Below are 18,723 nucleotides of genomic sequence, written 5' to 3'. Positions count from 1 at the left end.
CTTGAGCTGCTCGCCCTTTTAAGTATGTAACTGTTGAAAAACCCACCACGAACCAGATAGAGAAGTCAATGGATTTTTGTTTTGATGAATCTAGTTTCAAGAAACTGGTAGAAATGAAATCCAAATTCTGAAACAATATTGCTGATCTAATTAATTAGAACATTAATGCATTTGTTAAACCACACTGTAAATAAGACGACAATGTAATGATACACTTTCAGAACTATACCTATCAAGATAAGCTTAGAATAATGAAAATAGTCGAATCAAAGGATGATTAAGATTGTATTCCTAAGTTTACCTCTCAAGAAGTAGGGATCAATGCCGCCACAGACTATGATCCTGAACCTCGTTCGTTGCGAGTTTACCCTATGCGCCTATCTAAGAGTATCTCCAACCCCACTCCATATTTTACTCCAAAATAGAAAAAATGGAGTGAGAAATAGAGTGATGAACAAAAAATAAAAGCATTACTCTATAAATGGAGTAATCCTTTTATTTTTTTGTTCATTACTCCATTTCCCACTCCATTTTCTCAATTTTGGAGTAAAATATGGAGTGGGGTTGGAGATGCCCTTAGAGCAATGTATTACCCCATTTTTTACTCCAAAATGGTGCAACACCAAAATGGAGAAAGGTTTTACTCCAATGTATTACTCCATTTTCTACTCCAAAAATAATATTTCTTAAATGATTTCATTTTTGTTTTATTAATAATTGCAAATAAAATCTTATACTTATAAAAAATTTACCATTTTTTAGTTGAAAAGATTACTCTATTATTTATCTTAATTAGACTTATATTCTCAATAATCAAATCAAAATAAAATAACTAATAAAAATTAATTTTATTTTAAAAAAAACATTGATATATTTTAGATATTTATATTAAAATGATGAATTTATTATTATCATTATTTGTAAAAATATAATAAATCTATTACTATTGAACTTGCTATTTGATAAATACTTTGAAATCTACAGCTATCAAAAATATTTTAAGTTGAACATTTTATAATTTTTCTAGTCGTTTTAGGTTTATATATGTACGGGAGCTCTTTTCGTATTTATATACTTATATATATATATCTATCATAATGTATATCTATACTATTATTTATGAAGTGATCTAGCTTATTTGTCATGATTTCCATGATTTTAGGTAATTTTGTTTATTTGTCATGTTTTAATTAGAGTTAAGCTGAGTCATTAATTTATTAATTTATTAATAGTTTTTAGTTGAGTCCATAATTTATTAATTTAAATAATATAATAAAATATGTAATTAGATATATGATTATTTTGATTTTGCTTATTTGTCATGTTTTCCATGATTTTAGTCAATATTGTTTATTTGTCATGTTTTTGTTAGGTTTTAGCTGAGTCATTGATTTATTAATAATTTTTAGCCGAATCACTAATTTATTAATTTAAAAAAATATCTGTAATGAATTTTATATATAATTAAAAACGAATTTCTATTTAATAATATTTAAATCTATATGTTATATTAAAACTCTTATTTTCTTATTTGTCATATTTTATTAGGGTTTAAGCTTTTATATATATCATTGATTTATTATTAGTTTTTAACTGAGTGTTTATTAATTTTCACAAAACCCGTAATGAATTTTATATATAATAAAACACACATTATATTTTAATAATATTAAATTTATATGTTATATTAAATAATTAATTATAAACTAATATAATAAAATTGTGAAAATATATTTAAAAATTAAGATAATTCTTATATATATTGTGCTACTATCTGAAAACAATATTTTTTATTATAAAGTTAAAAAACTAAGATATAAAGCAGTTTATAATTAAATATTAGTTAAACAAAAATATTTATATAAAGATATTTTCTAAACTATTTTTAATATATGAGTGTTTTAAAACTTTTAATACAATAATAACTACATAGTTTGGTGAATGTTTTTTGACATATATAAATAATTTGATGTTTGATTCAACTATTTAAAACCATAAATAATAATTTAACTTGTGACTGAGTTCAAAATAATTTTTCTTACTTTTACTTTAAATGAGTTTAAGTTTAATCCGTGAAACATTATAGCTTGAGTTAGTGACCACTAGAAGAATGAAAAAAATGAATAAAATAAAAAATAAAATTTCATTTGAAGAATTGGAAAAAAAAACGAATTTTTGTTCAGTTTGTTCCTTATCAAAATTGCATAGTGAAATTTTTTCTTATAAATTCATTCCTCCATGGAGAATTTAGAAGGAAAAAGTGAGATCTACCTTTCAATAATTTGACTAAAATTTCAACTTAACTATATAAATTATGATAAACAAAAAATTCACCATAACTTTTTTCTTTCACCATGTTCACCAATTAGAGTTTTCTAATACTGATTTTAAACTAATAAAACATAGAATAATAAGTATTCGTAAGATGATTATGTCCGCATATGCGGATAAAACAGCTAGTATATGTAACATTAGTTCAAAAACAGACGAAGACGAACCCGGCTGCTAATTATTGTCAATTTATTTAATAAACACGATGGAAATCTATGATCAACCAACCCTGTAAAGTTAATAGACTTACAAAACCAACTGTCACTGATTTTTCGAATTATAAAGAGATTTGAAAAAAGGAATCAAAAAGCTAACGTAGAATATTAAAATGAACAAATCATGCCAAGCAACTAATCATATAATTAACTTAAACATTACTTCTCCACATTATATGCTGTACAGCTAATTTACATCATTATATCGCCAGAAAACGTCTTAAAACAAAACAAAAAAAATCAATGATAATAAATAAATAATTGAGAGTTGATCGTATTCTTAATTATCACAAAACAAAAAGGAAACAAAAAAAAACGTAAACAGTCAACCATTTTGACAGCTTTTCCACCACGCGCATACGCGTTTGCCACACGCGCCCACTAACTCTCCGTTATCTCCTTACGCGGCGTCAACGCAGACGGAGAAACCGCCGGAGCCTTCCCTGACTGCACCGGAACGGCAGCGTATCGCGTCGAGAAGCTTCTGAATCCTCCCAACCCGACGTACTCGTCCTCGTCGTCGTCGTCGAAGTTCAGAGCGTAGCTCAACGGATCGTACTGAAACTTCTCCCCCGCGTCCCAGTCGCGTCCCCGCCGCGGATCGCGGTTGAACCGCCGGATGAACGTCTTCCACCGCGGACCGGCCGCGATCTCCGACCACTCTCGGACCTTCAGAGCCGCGCGTTTCCACCACCGCGGCTCGTCGGGGCCGTGATTGTTGTTATCGTCGGCGGTGCGGATTCGTCCCCAGGAGGAGTATCCCAGGGCGGTTGAGCTTCTCGATCGGAAGCTGGGGAAGCAGGAGCAGCAGCGTGGATCGTATCGGGTTTCCGGATCATGGGCCGGGTCAGAATGAACTACCTCCATGTCCCCGAAACTTAGAGAGAGAAGCGTTTTGGGTCAATAGTGGTGGAAACTAACGTATTGGCATCATATATATACTTCTAACATTTAAAAAAAAAAACAGTTCTTATATTAATATATAATTTTTCATAGAAATCATCGAATTTTGGTATAATGTTATTGCAGTATTTTGTTTGTATTTATGAAGTCAACGATTGTTTCTCAATTAAATTAAACAAGTGTGTGCTACCAATCCCTGAATCATGTCTGCCAATAATTTCAAAAATAAATAAATTCAGATTTTTAATTTGTACTCTGTTTGGTATTATTAAGGTTATATGAATTTCAAAATTTTAAAATATAATTAAACAGTCATATAACAACTAATTAAAAAAAACGTACTTATAAGTTGCAACTAATACAACTAGTGCACCTTAGAACATCTCCAACCCTACTCCATTTTCTACTCCAAACATCATTTTGGAGTAAAATCTTCTCCAATCCTACTTCATTTTCAACTTTAAAATGGAGTAATTGCTAGGGTTACTCCATTCATTGAGTAATCTTACCAATTACTCCATTTTGGTGTTGAATTTTTTTTATTTGTGAAATGGTCCTTTAAATTTTTAATGTTTTTATTTTTCACTTAACTAATACTTTAAAATGATACAATAACATAAATAAACAAGATATTCCATTATTTAATAATTTTACATAAAAATATATACTATAATTAAAAAATAATAATAATATAAAATAAATATAACATAAAATGATCTACCGTTGTGTTTCGCTATTGTGAAAAGACATGTTCGGTTTTAGAAAAAAAATATGTTACATGACATCATGACTACATGTATAATTTTACATAACATGATAATTGAGGATGAACGTGAATTCACTACACTAACTGAACTTGGAAGAAAAGCTACACCTCTAGATACCAAAATTGCAGAAGATGAAAATGTCCTTTCAAAATTTTTTTGTTCGATTTAAGAATATCAAAGATAAATAAGCTTATGTTTCACTACGAAATGTATTAGTTGATCATTTGTGAGAAAAAATATTCTAGTGCCATTATTAAACCAACTTATATATTGTCTTTTATTTTATTTTATGATTTCTTGTACTTTTTAATAATAAATGTTTAATTTAAATAAATTATATTTTAAGGAATTTTTGTAAACATAAAATATTTGGGGTTAATTAGTAAATTTTTACAAGTATAAGGTATTATTAACTATTATTAATAAAATATATTATTTTTTGGTGTATAAAATGGAGTAATACATTGGAGTAAAACTTTACTCTATTTTAGTGTTGCACCATTTTGAAGTAAAATATGGAGTAATATACTGGAGATGCTCTTAGGAGTTAGGAAAAGACATGGCACCATATAGTCCTCAATCATTGATTTTTTTTTTTTGGCCAGCCTCAATTATTGAATTTGTATACACTTTTTCTTGTTTTCGGATTTTCTGACAATATTTTGAGATAGAAGCATTTTTTTTTCTTCCTCGTCATTGCGACGAACAATGGAGAAAAAATAAACGGGTCCTACAAAAAAGAATATTCATATGGATGTTCATAAAAGATACGAATACTAATGATAGTATGTGATTTTGACATCAAGCAATGAACCGCAAGTTAATTCAACCTTCCATCCAATCATCAAGCTCCAAATGCTCTTATGGTTCTGATGACTATATAATAAAAATCATAACATGTTAGAAAACAGAAATATGTCTAAAATACAACCCAATAGAATAAAGAAAACTTAAACTATGATACAATGTTTAAGGAGGATATATACCTAAAAGTCTAAAACAGAGATAGTGTATTCACTTGTGAACAGAGACACTAAAGCTACAGACTCTGATATGATTTAAACCCATATGGCCACAATAGTAATTAGTTTGTGAAGTTACAAAGCCAGAGTGATAATAACATATGCTAAAATATTTCTTTGCTGTAGAGGAAGTTCTATAATAAAAATTCGAGTATTACGAGATATTTGTACGTACTCTTTAGAATTTAAAAAATATAAATTGGTTTGGTTACTTGGTAGTTAGATATGACCATGTATATTAATTTGTGCGCAAAAAATAAATGCTGTTGTTAGATGTTTACCAAAAAGAATATATAGTGTAAAAAGCCCTTTGTCAAAAAAAAAAAGAATATATAGATGCATAATAACCAAAGCTAAAATTCAACTAAATCAAAATCGGTATGTTATTATAGAAGATTCAAAGTAATATACTGATGTTTCGATTAATGCGTATAAGTAAGGTCCAACAAAGACATGCATTCTACACATGCCCCGGGAAGCTAAAGATATGAACATCCATTTTTGGTCCCTTGAAGGTGCTTTCCAGTTCAACTCTTTGTAGTCTTTTTTTGCTTCGGATCATAATACTCTGCGTATAATGGTTTAGCACGATCCAATCTCTTCGGCATTATCATAATCTCACCATTAGGAGTGACGCCAGCGATACGAGTGCTATATCCTAATTAAACTCTTTAATATAGGAGAAGACATGAACAATACAATCTTACACCATTCTTGTTTCTCGGCATGATCTTCCCGAGATCAAACATCCCTTTGTAGTTTACCAAAGTCAAACTCCTAGACTGATCCGGTAGCTCTGCGTGATAAAATCTCTCTGACCTAACGTCGAAGCTCAACAACATATTCTGAGAATCATTAGGTTTTGGAATGTTACCATACCTTCCTACACTAGCTCTGAAGTAGATTTTTCCGTTGATGCATACCCTAGTGGTCATTGTTGGAGATAAGAATGTTTCAAAGCCTTGAATAATCCTCCACTGTTTCTTTGGATCTCCCAATGTGAAAACTTTATACGACTCTTCAAAGGTTTGTGACGCTCGAGCTCTAATCATGCAAAACACTTTGTATTGATTCTCAACGGGATCATAACCGAAGAATCCGTCCATAAAGCTTGCGGGTATCTCTGATTCGATCTTTGGTAATAAAAGGGATTCTCTCGTTGTAGTGTTGTATATTAAAAACTGACTTGAGCTTGTTAAACAACAGATTAATCCGCGGATATATTGATACATAATATTGCAATTTAATACACTGACTAATGCGTGACCGTCTTGTTCCGCGGGTACTGATTCTTCGTATGTGCTTAGAGGGTAACTAGAAAGAGATATAACCGAAGATGCAAACATCCGACGGTCGAAGATGACTAGTAGACGTGGCTTAGCCAAAGCCCAACTCATGATGGAGTTGGTGATAAGAGATGACCATAGCTTCGATACACATTGGAACCTCGCAAGTGACTTCACCGGGAGTTTCGAGAGTATCTCCTCGGTTAGATCGAAAGGGATGTAGATAACGTCTGAATTCTTTTCTATGGTGGAGATCTGGCTGTCATGTTGTCGTTTTGGAGATAGTGTTCTTCTTCTCTTGGCTCTTCATGGTGTCAGGTTTGTATTTTGGGGATCTTAAACGAGGACAATATGTCAATACAACATGCATATATACGAAGAGAAATAAGACGATTACCACTAGGTTTATGAGTTTCCTTTTTAACAAAATTTTGTTGAACTACATGACTTTTCATTTTTTCTTTGTTATAATTCTGTTGGAAATTTTAATACGTAAAGGATAAACAAGAGTTTGCAAACAGTATAGTTTTATGATCGACTATAAGTTTTAGACACTGAAAACTCAATCCACAGAAAATGATAATCATTGAACCAGCAAACAAGAGATTTTCGAGTAATCGAGTGTAATATTATCTTTTCAAATTTTGAAATAAATTTTAAATATAAAAACAAAAGGCTTGGAATGAAATTTTAGCTTTAACAGAAATTAGTGCATTTAACGATTGGAAAGTTGAGAAAGCATATTTTATTTTTGTTGACTGAAAAGAGTATATATATATATATATAAATGAAAAAGTTTTTAAGATATTTTTTTTAAGTTTTTGTCACAAAAATAATTTTAAAGAGGAAATAACCAAAAAAAAATATTTAAAAGTTAAAAATACATTTATATCCTATGGTTAACTAATCTAGACTTAGAGTTAAGCGGTAGAGTTTTGAGTATAAAGTTTCAAATTTTTAAAAAGTAAAAAATAAATATTAAAATTTTGAAAATTAAAAGAAATTATTTTGGTCATTTTCTTTCTATTTTTGTGACAAAATTTTAAAAGACCTATACGAGATAATGGTCTTACATATATATATGCTTGGAATTAAATACTATCTTTATTGACAATATGTATTTATGCTTGAGAAAAAAAGAATGAGAGTAATAAGAAGTTGCGAATGTGAACGATGAGCCGGATGTTTCTCAGGCATGGGGTACGAGCGCAGTCAACGGCTTTCCTTGTTCATATACTAAACACGTGTTACGCATTTGTCAGTCTACCCAGCTTCTACTGACTCACAAACTTTGCTATTAAACTCCAAATTTTACTGTTGTTGATAAAACGTAAACCAAAAATAATCCAAATACTAGGAAAAAGCAAAAAAAGAAGTTGTTTCATAAATCAAACCTAACCTATCACATACCAGAAACAAGAGTGACAAGATTCTAAAGAAATATATTTATATATATATAAAGAAGAAAGAAGAATCGAATTAATTAATCTAATATTATTTGAGAAAGTTTATAAACTGACAAGAATTCGTCGAGGTACATAGCAACATGACGGACATCAAAACTGCTCGGACGATCGTCGGAGCCATCGGTAAGTCCTCAAAATTTAACCAAACATACAAATTATGTCCATCAACAAAACAAAACGTTGCTAATCAATGAATTCTTTTTTTTTTGGTTATGTTAAGGAAACGTGATCGCCTTCGGCTTGTACTCCGCTCCAATGTAAGATACATAATATATTATATGTTCTGTTGTTGTCAAATGATGTTAAATTAAATTACAGTTACAAAAAAAAATGATGTTAAATTAATGCATACGATATAATGTATGTATATTTGTTCAATTATGCAGACCGACGATGGTGAAGATATGTAAGATGAAATCGGTGGCAGAGTTTAAGCCAGATCCATATATAGCTACAGTTATAAACTGCATGATGTGGGCCTTTTACGGACTTCCTTTTGTTACACCTGATAATATCCTCGTCATCACCAATAATGGAGTTGGTCTTGCCATGGAACTCGTGTATGTCATCATCTTCTTCACCTTTGCTACCTCGCCTGTCCGCGTAAGTATCTAAACCCCCAATATGAATATACATGCACAATAATACATTTCTTCTTTTTTGTAACCATGGCCGAATCTGAGATATATGAGGCTATAAATATTCTTAGGTTAATCTTAATAAAATTTTTTTCATAATTTGAAGGTCATACATATATAAAAGTTTTTAAAAATTTTGAGTCAAATCGAATGATTCACCCGGCTGTATCCAGAATCGATTTTAATTGTAGCTATGAAAAATCTCTAGAAATATGGTTTCTGAAATGCGTATTTGATGAAACTTTATTTTAAATAACAGAAAAAGATCACAATAGCTATCGTGATTGAGGTGCTATTCATGGCTGTGGTGGTCTTCTGCACATTGTATTTTTTGCATACAACAAAACAGAGATCTATGCTAGTTGGGATCTTATGCATTATTTTCAATGTTATCATGTATGCGGCTCCTTTAACCGCCATGGTATGCTATTCTTCTTTCTCATTTCTATATCATTGTTTTTTTTTTCTTGTTGTCTTGTGAACTAATGTGTTTCATTAAATGTGGAACAGGCACAAGTGATAAAGACAAAGAGCGTGAAGTACATGCCGTTCTCCCTGTCTTTAGCCAACTTCATGAACGGAGCCATTTGGATCGTTTATTCATGTCTTAAATTTGACCTCTATATTTTGGTAAACTTCCATTTTCACCTCTTTAATGTTCAACCCAATCGATATATCGTTTAGTATTTACTAAAAAGCGGTGATATGTTGATTTGTTTCATCAAAACAGATCCCAAATGTTCTTGGATGCCTATCAGGAATAATACAATTAATATTATACGCAATTTACTACAAAACAACTAACTGGAAAGACGATGATGAAGATAACGAAAATAGCAATTCAAATGCTGAAATCGAGCATTCCCAAGCTTGATAATTGCAGCTACGGATTGCATTTTCCCATTTTTTTCTTCTGTTTTACAAGAAGTACCATCATCGAGTGGTGAGACCAGGTTAGTATCAGAAGAAATGCCAACGAAAATACAAAAAAAAAATGAAGAAGAGGAACCCTTGAAGTTAAACGTTAATTCTTGAGTACGAAGAAAGAAAGGGGTTTCATTTTCTTTTTGGTTGAAAATTGAAATGATTATAACTTTGACAAGTTGAATCTTTTGTAATTTTTGTTACATTATTAGATTATCTTATAACGTAGTTTTTTGAAAAAAAACTTGTCCATTATGGTTTTATGTTTAAGATCAGAGTAATAAATACAAATTTTATCAAAAAAAAAAAACAGATTAATAAATAAACAGAGGTCCTCTTGTTTTAGGTTTGTTTTGGTTTTGTCCGGTTAAGGATCCTTGAACCTGAAATCAAAAATCATATTTGCTCACCAGGTCTAGCTAGTATTTTAGGAGCCAGTGACCGAAACTGCTGGCTCTGGCCTTCTACTACACAGAGAGCTTATCTGGCTGCTAAAAATTATCGCTTCAATCTTGTTTAAACTGATTCAAGAACGACTTTTGAGATCGTTTATTCCAAACAAAAAGAATGCTTGTAAGATGAAAAAAGAAAGAGTTGTGACGATGGATTTTGAAAGATTCATATATGGTAATGACATAAAAAAAAAAGAGAAAAAAAAAAGAGAGAAAATAAATAGGAGTGGGTGGATTGCTTTGTGCTTAAAACATAGAGCAAGAGGCAAAAACAATAACTCTTCTCGGATTTTAGGAGCTCTTCCTCCAGGATGGAAGTTTTTTGCTAACTCAGATGGTCAATCTACGGCTAGGATCATTGTTGTTTGGCACCCTAGTGTCTTGGTGACGATATATCAGGCAACACCTCAAATGGTTACCTGCAGAGTGTTTATTTTGTCGCAAAACCTCTCCCTCACGGTCAGCTTCGTTTATGGATTTAATCAAGTGGAAGAAAGGCAGCAACTGTGGGATGAGTTGGCATCTATCAATACAACTACACCAGCATCGAGATTTCCGTGGGCTGTATTAGGTGATTTCAATCAGATACTGAGATCAGACCAAAACTCTCAACACCTAAATGGCGAAGTTGATACAGATGGAATGGATGATTTTAACTTGGCTTTGCAGGAAGCTGAGTTGTTTGAGGCACAATCTAACGGCCTTACTTACTCTTGGTGGAATAATCAAGAGGCAAACCCAGTTTCTAAGAAGATTGATCACGCTTTGTTTAACCATCACTGGGCTCACTCCTTTCCAGACTCTTTCTGCGAATTCCTTGAGCCGGAACAATCAGATCACGCCCCGTGTTTGGTGAAAATGCCGTCTCAGACCAGACGTGCTCCTAAACCATTCAAGTTTTTCCACCATACCATAGACCATCCGGACTTCCTTGATACGGTAAAGGATGCGTGGAGCTTTGATACTATCCAAGGGTCCTTGCAGTTCAAGCTTGCTAGATCTCTAAAGCTCCTGAAACCGGCTCTTAGGAGATTAAACACTAGACACTACAGTGGCATTTCAATGCGAGTGAAAGAGCAGGCTTCTCAGGTTGCACTTGCTCAGCGGCAGCTACTATCATCGCCTGATATGGAAACTGCGAGATTGGAACATGAGGAAAGAGGCAAGCTGCAAGTGCTAGTCAAAGCAGAGGAAAAATTCTACCGCCAGAAGTCCAGGGTTCAGTGGCATCACCTTGGAGACAGAGACACCTCCTTCTACCATAAATCAGTAATTGAGAGAGCCAGCAAAAACCACATTCACTATCTCCGGGACGCTGACGATCGTATGATTAATACGGCTGATGGTATTAAGGATCACGCTGCTGAGTACTTTAAAGATATACTTGGAACCGCAGAGTTACAGCAGTCACCTGCAACACTGGATCATCTCCGAGATTTGATGCCCTTTAGATGCTCTGATGCTCAAAAACTCGAGCTAACAAAGGATGTTACCAGCGAGGAGATCACCAAGACAGTCTTTGCTATGCCTCTTAGTAAGAGTCCGGGACCGGATGGCTACTCTGCTGAGTTCCTCAGGTCATCTTGGTCGGTAATGGGAAGTGATTTTGTGGCTGCGGTTCAGGAATTTTTCAGGAATGGGAGGCTTCTTAAGGACCTAAACAACACTGCCATTGTCCTAATTCCCAAGACAGATCAGGCTTGCAAGCTAGGTGAATTCAGACCCATTAGTTGCTGCAACATTGCTTACAAGATCATAGCAAAGATTATTGCTAATCGATTGAAGCCACTCCTTCAAGACTGCATTAGTCCTAATCAGTCTGTGTTCCTCAAAGGTCGAAGCTTAGGAGAAAATGTCCTGTTATCATCTGAGCTGATCAGGAACTATGAAAAAGCTTCTTGTGCAAAGAGCTCGATGCTTAAAGTTGATCTTCGGAAAGCATTCGACACTATCTGTTGGGATTTCTTATTAAAATTATTGGAGGCACAATACTTCCCGCCTGTGTTTAGGGAATGGGTCAAAGAATGTATCACTTCCCCGAGGTTCTCAATGTCAATCAATGGAGAGCTGGCTGGTTTCTTTAAAGGAGAAAAAGGTCTTAGACAAGGGGACTGCATCTCTCCTTACCTGTTTATTATGGCAATGGAAGCTTTGTCCAAAATCCTTGAAAAATCTGCTGTAGAGGGCCGGATTAAGATGCACCCGAAGTGTGAGGACCCCTTAGTTACCCATCTGTTGTTCGCTGACGATCTGCTGGTCTTTTCTGATGGGTCTGCTGATTCCCTGGCTGCAATATCCTCGGTTATGGCGGAGTTTAAAACAATCTCAGGTTTGGAGATGAACCCTGCAAAATCAGAAATCTTCTTTGGTGGGTACAATGACACTGATGCAGCTGCCTTAAGTAATGTTGCTAGGTTCAAGCAAGGCATCTTCCCAACACGTTACCTTGGACTCCCTCTGAAGCCTGGCAGGCTTAATCTCGGTACCTTGCAGCCGCTCCTAGACAAAATCACTGGTAAGATGCACTCATGGACAGTGAAGTATCTCTCCTTTGCTGGCAAGATCCGGCTTGTGGCTTCAGTAATATATGGAATGGTAAACTTCTGGAGCGCTGTTTTTGTCTTGCCAAAAGCGTTCTATGCAAAGGTTGATTCATTATGCGCAGCTTTCCTATGGAAGAATGACACGACATCTGCACGAGGATCCCGAGTTGCGTGGTCAGATATTTGTACTCCAAAATCTGAGGGAGGCCTGGGTCTTAGGCATTTGGAAGAGTTCGAGACTGTATTTCGTCTCAAGCGGGTATGGGCATATTTTTCTGAACCGGGATCTCTTTGGACGAGATGGTTGAAAAACCACATCTTCCACCGTAATGGCTTTTGGCAGATGACAGAATCTGCTCGCGTTTCTGCCACTATTAAAAGTATGTTGCAGCTCAGGCCAATGTTATCTGATTTAATGAGATGCATCGTTGGAAATGGGGAAGTGGCAAGCTTCTGGTTCGACTACTGGACGCAGTTGGGACCATTGTTCTGCGTCGCAGGTGAAACTGGTCCAAGGAACTTGCAGATCAGGCAGAGTGCGTTTGTAAGGGATGCAGCAAATAATGGCTCATGGATTTTACCTGCTGCTAGGTCTGAGGCGATGCAAGCTATTCAAATAGCCATTACAGCAATTGACCCTCCGACAACCGTAAAAGGTCCCGATAGGTTTCTGTGGCGCAAGTCTGCAGACTCATTTGGTCCATCTTTCTCCTCCAAGGTCACTTGGCAATTCCTGCGAATGCCTTCTCCTACTGTGTTCTGGCACAAGGTAATATGGTTCAAGGAAAATATTCCTAGAAATACTTTCATGGCTTGGATGGCTCTACTGCGTCGGCTTCCCACTAAGGATAGACTTCGCATATGGGGTATGAATGTGGCAGGTGAGTGTGTGTTGTGCTCCTCTGCGTTGGAAACACACCACCATTTGTTTTTTGAGTGCAGCTACTCCTCTTCTCTCTGGTTGGGGTTTGCCTCGCAGATCTTGCCGAATTCACCATTGGATCTTCACGCTGCAGCTGCTTGGATAGTCTCCTCTTCCAATCGCATTAGCCGTAAGGAAGTAACCCTTCTTAAGCTCATTTTCCAGTCGATCATCTACCTTATTTGGAAAGAGAGGAATGCTCGAATCTTCACTTCTGTGTCAACTAGCTCAAGACAAACCCATCTGGCTGTGGACAGGCTTCTCCGTGACCGGCTGTTATCATTTCCAGCTACTCCTTCAGACGGCCCATCGCTCCTACTTCTTTATTTCACCTCCTACCGACCACCTTGAGGTGTTCTACTATTGTTGGCTCTTGTGTTTTCTTTTTGAGTTGTGTTGTTGTTGTTTTCTTTCTGTGTAATAAGTTGTTTCAACATTGTGAAAAACTGAAAATGGTATAATATTAACATTTTACCAAAAAAAAAAACAATGCTTTTAATCTTTTACTTTTTCTTTTGTTGATAAAATTGGGAATTTATACCAAAAGGAACAGTTTTGTTTACATTAGCCTGGCAAAACTATAAGCCTATAATAGTTTCATGAGGTCCAAAAAAAAGTGGAAAAGGCCAACATGAAACTAGGTAAGAAAGATCAGAAGTCGGATTACTCAAAAGCAAACCAGAGATCCAAAAGATCCATGAACATGTTACCTTATAAATTACCGTGAAACCTCTATAAATTAATAATGTTGCGACTTTAAAATTTTATTAATTTATTAAGATATTAATTTACAAAAGTTTTATTATTTAGATTTCTTATTTTAAGATATATTTATTCTAAAATAAGAAAAATATTTGATTTTAGTGTATATGTTAATTATTATTTTTGAAATTTGATATTTATATTAATTTTATTATATTATTTGGTGTATATAATATATATTGCATAGAACTTAAATGAGGTTTTAGATATAATAGTACTAGATCTCATCAAAAATGTACTAAGTGTTAAGAAAATATAAAAATAATTTCATTGTGAATATAAAACAAATAATATAATAATAGGTTCTTACTTATATAAAATATGTGTATATATAAATTATTAATTTATAATTTTAATGAGATCATATATTTACTTAGAATTTTCTTTAAAAAATATTATCTTATCATTTTATCGATTTGTGTTAAATTTTGTAACAATTCAAGTTGGAACCGACAATGTTTATTAATTTATAACGATTATTAATTTATTGAGGTTCTACCGTATGTTTTTATACCTCTGTTAATAATTCGTCACGTTATTCAGGTCAAAGTTGATGCATACCCTAGTGGTCATTGTTGGAGATAACAATGTCCCAAAGCCTCGAATAATCCTCCACTGTTTCTTTGGATCTCCCAATGTGAAATCTTGATAAGATTCTTCAAAGGTTTGTGACGCTCTAATCTTGCAAAACACTTTGTATTGATTCTCAACGGGATCATAACCAAAGAACTCGTCCATAAAGCTTGCGAGTATCTCTAATTTGATCTTTGGTAATACAAGGGGTTGTCTCGTTGAAGTGTTGTGTATTAAAAACTGACTTGATCTTGTTAAACGACAGATTAATCCGCGGATATATTGATACATAATATTGCAATATTCTATCCCACGGACTAATGCGTGACCCGGTGACCGTCTTGTTCCGCAGATACTGATTCTTTGTTTGTGCTTAGAGGGTAACTAGACAAAGAGATTACCGAAGATTCAAGCGTCCAGCGTCCAACGGTCGAAGATGACAAGTAGGCGTGTAGCCAAAGACCAAGTATATGATCGAGTTCGTGATAAGAGATGACCATTGCTTTGATACACAATGGAACTTCACAATTCACAAATGACATCACCGGGAGTCTCGAGAGTATCTCCTAGGTTAGATCAAAAGGGATGTGGATACTATATTTCTTTTCTATGGTTGAGATCTGGCTGTGATGTTGTAGTTTTGGAGATAGTGAGCTCTTCTTCTGTTGGCTCTTCATGGTGTCAGGTTTGTCATCTGTGGATCTTAAACGAGGAGAATACAATATATATATATGAAATGAAAACAAAACGTATTACCACTAGGTTTATGACTTTCCTTTTTTTACATTTTTTTGTTGAACTAAATGACTTTTCCTTTTTTCTTTGTTATAATTCTGTTGGGAGATTACGTAAAGGAAAAACAAGAGTTTGGAAGCAGCATAGTTTTATGATCGACTATAGGTTTTGAAAATCCAATCCACATAAAAGGAAAATCATCGAACCAACCAACAATGAGATTTTCGAGTGTACTATTATCTTTTCAAATTTTAAATAATTTATAAATATAAAAAGAGACAAAAGGCTTGGAATGAAATTTTAGCTTTAACTGTAAATCATGCTGTTAATATGATTGGAAAGTTGAGAAAGGATATTTTGTTTTTGTTGACCGAAAAGAGTATATATATGAATGTGAACGAAGAGCCGGATGTTTCTCATGCATGAGGTATGAGCGGAGTCAACGGTTTTCCTGGTTCATATATTAAACACGTGTTACGCATTTTGTTAGTCTACCCAGATTCTACTGATTCACGAACTTTGCTATTAAACTCCAAAAATTTTCTGTTGTTGATAAAACGTAAACCAAAAATAATCCAAATACTAGGAAAAGGCAAAAAAGGAGTTGTTTCATCAATCAAACCTAACCTATCAAATATCAGAAACAAGAATGACAAGACTCTAAAGAAATATATTTACATAAAGAAGAAAGAAAAATCAAATTAGTAAATTTAATATTCTTTTTCTATAGATTTCGATAAGATCTTTGAGAAAATTTATAAAAAGACAAGAATTTGGCGAGATACATAGCAACATGACGGACACCAACACTGCCCGGACGATCGTCGGAATCATCGGTAAGTCCTCAAAATTTAACCAAACATACAAATTATGTCAATCAATAAAACAAAAACGTTGCTAATCAATGAATTCATTGTTGGCTATGTTAAGGAAACGTGATCGCCTTCGGCTTGTTTTCTGCTCCAATGTAAGATAAATTAACATTTTATATGTTCTGTTTTTGTCAAAAGATGTTAAATTAATGCACGCAATAATGTATGTATATATGTTCAATTATGCAGACCAACGATGGTGAAGATATGTAAGATGAAATCGGTATCAGAGTTTAAGCCAGATCCATACGTAGCTACAGTTTTAAACTGCATGATGTGGACCTTTTACGGACTTCCTTTTGTCCAACCTGATAGTCTCCTCGTCATCACCATTAATGGGGCTGGTCTTGTCATGGAACTCGTGTATGTCGTCATCTTCTTCATCTTTGCTACCTCGCCTGTCCGCGTAAGTATCTAAACCCCCAATATGAACATGCATGCACAATAATACATTTTTTTGTAACCTTGGCCGAAACTGAGATATATGCGGCTATATATATTTTTAGGTAATCTTAATAAATTTTTTTGATAATTTGAAGGTCAACATATATAAAAGTTTTTAAAAATTTGGAGTCAAATCGAATGATTCATTCGGCTATGTCCAGGAGCGATTTTAATTGTAGCTATGAAAAATCTCTAGAAAGATGGTTTCTGAATCCGTATTTGATGAAATTTTATTTTTATATAACAGAAAAGGATCACAATAGCTATGGTGATTGAGGTGATATTCATGGCTGTGGTGGTCTTCTGCACATTGTATTTTTTGCATACAACAAAACAGAGATCTATGCTTGTTGGGATCTTATGCATTATTTTCAATATTATCATGTATGCTTCTCCTTTAACCGTCATGGTATGCTATTCTTCTTTCTCTATCGTTGTTTTTATTTCTTGATTTCTTGTGAACTAATGTGTTTCATTAATGTGGAACAGGCACTTGTAATAAAGACAAAGAGCGTGAAGTACATGCCGTTCTTCTTGTCATTAGCCAACTTCATGAATGGAGCTATTTGGATTGTTTATGCATGTCTAAAATTTGACCTCTATATTTTGGTAAGCTTCCATTTTCACCTTTTTGATGTTCAACTCAGTCGATATATCTTTTTTATTTACTAAAAAGCGGTGATGTGTTGATTTTTTTCATGAAAACAGATCCCAAATGCTCTTGGATGCCTATCAGGAACAATACAATTTATATTATACGCACTTTACTATAAAACAACTAACTGGAGCGACGATGATGAAGATAAAGAAAAGAGCAATTTGAATGCTGAAATCGAGCTTTCCCAAGCTTGATAATTTCAGCTACGGATTGAACTTTTCCATTTTTCTTCTGTTTTACAAGAAGCTTCATCGTTAGGTTTAGTAAGACCAGCTTCATCGTTAGGTTTAGTATCGGAAGAAATGCCACCGAAAATACAAAAATAATGAAGAAGAGGAACCACCCTTGAAGTTAAAAGTTTCTTGAGTACGAAGAAAGAAAGGGGTTTCATTTTTTTTTGTTGAAATTTGAAATGATTATAACTTTGACGAAGTTGTGAATCTTATGTAATTTTGTTACATTATTAGATTATTTTATAACACTTTTGGAGAAAAAAACTCGTCGATTACGGTTTGATGTTTAAGATCAGAGTAACAGAGGTTCTCTTGTCTTAGGTTTTGTTGTGGTTCTGGCCGGTTAAGGATCCTTGAACCTGAAATCAAATAGTGTATTTACTCACCAAGTCTAGTATATTAGGAGCCTGTGACCGAAACTGCTGGCTCTTGCCTTACACAAGAGAGCTTATCAGGCTGCTAAATCATCGCTTCCATCTGGTTTAAACTGATTCAAGAACAACTTTAATTTTGCAACCGATTATTCCCAACAAAAAGAAATGCTTGTAAGATGAAAAAAAGAAAGAGTTGTGACGATGGATTTTGAAAATTCATATGGTAATGACATAAATTAAAAAACAAAAGAGAAAAAATAAGCAGGAGTGGGTGGATCGCTTTGTGCTTTAAACAAAGAGCAAAAGGCAAAACAATGCTTTTAATATTTTACTTTTTTGTTACTTTAAAGAGAGAAGACATTTGATTCAAATGGGAATGCTCAAAAAACTACAAAATATTTGACAAGACTGAAAACAAAAATAATTGATAGAGATCAATGACGCTCTACTTTAATGAAATACCCTTTTATGCTATTACATGTATTGACTAAAAATTCGTGATTAGTAAGAAAATCTAACAGAACTGAAAAATGCATATCGCATGCGTGTATTTTATTTAGTAAGCTGGTATATTACTTTAGCAATATGGAATCTTTATGGATA

The 18,723-nt window shown here is 33.7% G+C and overlaps 3 protein-coding genes across 3 annotated transcripts; 2 read left to right on the top strand and 1 right to left on the bottom strand.

Moving 5' to 3' along the window:
* Positions 1–2,668: 2,668 nt before the first annotated feature.
* LOC103855027 lies at positions 2,669–3,467 on the bottom strand. Its single transcript, XM_009131989.3, has one exon. The coding sequence runs from the start codon at positions 3,411–3,413 to the stop codon at positions 2,928–2,930; it is 486 nt and encodes a 161-aa protein (XP_009130237.2). The 5' UTR covers positions 3,414–3,467; the 3' UTR covers positions 2,669–2,927.
* A 4,557-nt stretch (positions 3,468–8,024) lies between these two features.
* On the top strand, positions 8,025–9,661 carry LOC103855025 (bidirectional sugar transporter SWEET5-like). The gene is made up of 6 exons (XM_009131987.3): positions 8,025–8,113; positions 8,211–8,247; positions 8,377–8,593; positions 8,888–9,049; positions 9,139–9,258; positions 9,359–9,661. Exons 1-6 carry the CDS (start codon positions 8,071–8,073, stop codon positions 9,500–9,502), a joined length of 723 nt encoding a protein of 240 aa, XP_009130235.1. The 5' UTR covers positions 8,025–8,070; the 3' UTR covers positions 9,503–9,661.
* A 4,319-nt stretch (positions 9,662–13,980) lies between these two features.
* Positions 13,981–18,354, top strand: LOC103855024 (bidirectional sugar transporter SWEET5-like). The gene is made up of 6 exons (XM_009131986.3): positions 13,981–16,375; positions 16,470–16,506; positions 16,601–16,817; positions 17,103–17,264; positions 17,345–17,464; positions 17,564–18,354. The coding sequence occupies exons 1-6, from the start codon at positions 16,333–16,335 to the stop codon at positions 17,705–17,707; spliced, it is 723 nt and encodes a 240-aa protein (XP_009130234.1). The 5' UTR covers positions 13,981–16,332; the 3' UTR covers positions 17,708–18,354.
* The last annotated feature ends 369 nt before the right edge of the window (positions 18,355–18,723 follow it).

The sequence above is a fragment of the Brassica rapa genome, chromosome A02, assembly GCF_000309985.2.
Source record: "Brassica rapa cultivar Chiifu-401-42 chromosome A02, CAAS_Brap_v3.01, whole genome shotgun sequence".
NCBI classification, from domain to species: Eukaryota; Viridiplantae; Streptophyta; class Magnoliopsida; order Brassicales; family Brassicaceae; genus Brassica; species Brassica rapa.
This window is presented reverse-complemented; position numbering and strand designations above follow the sequence as displayed.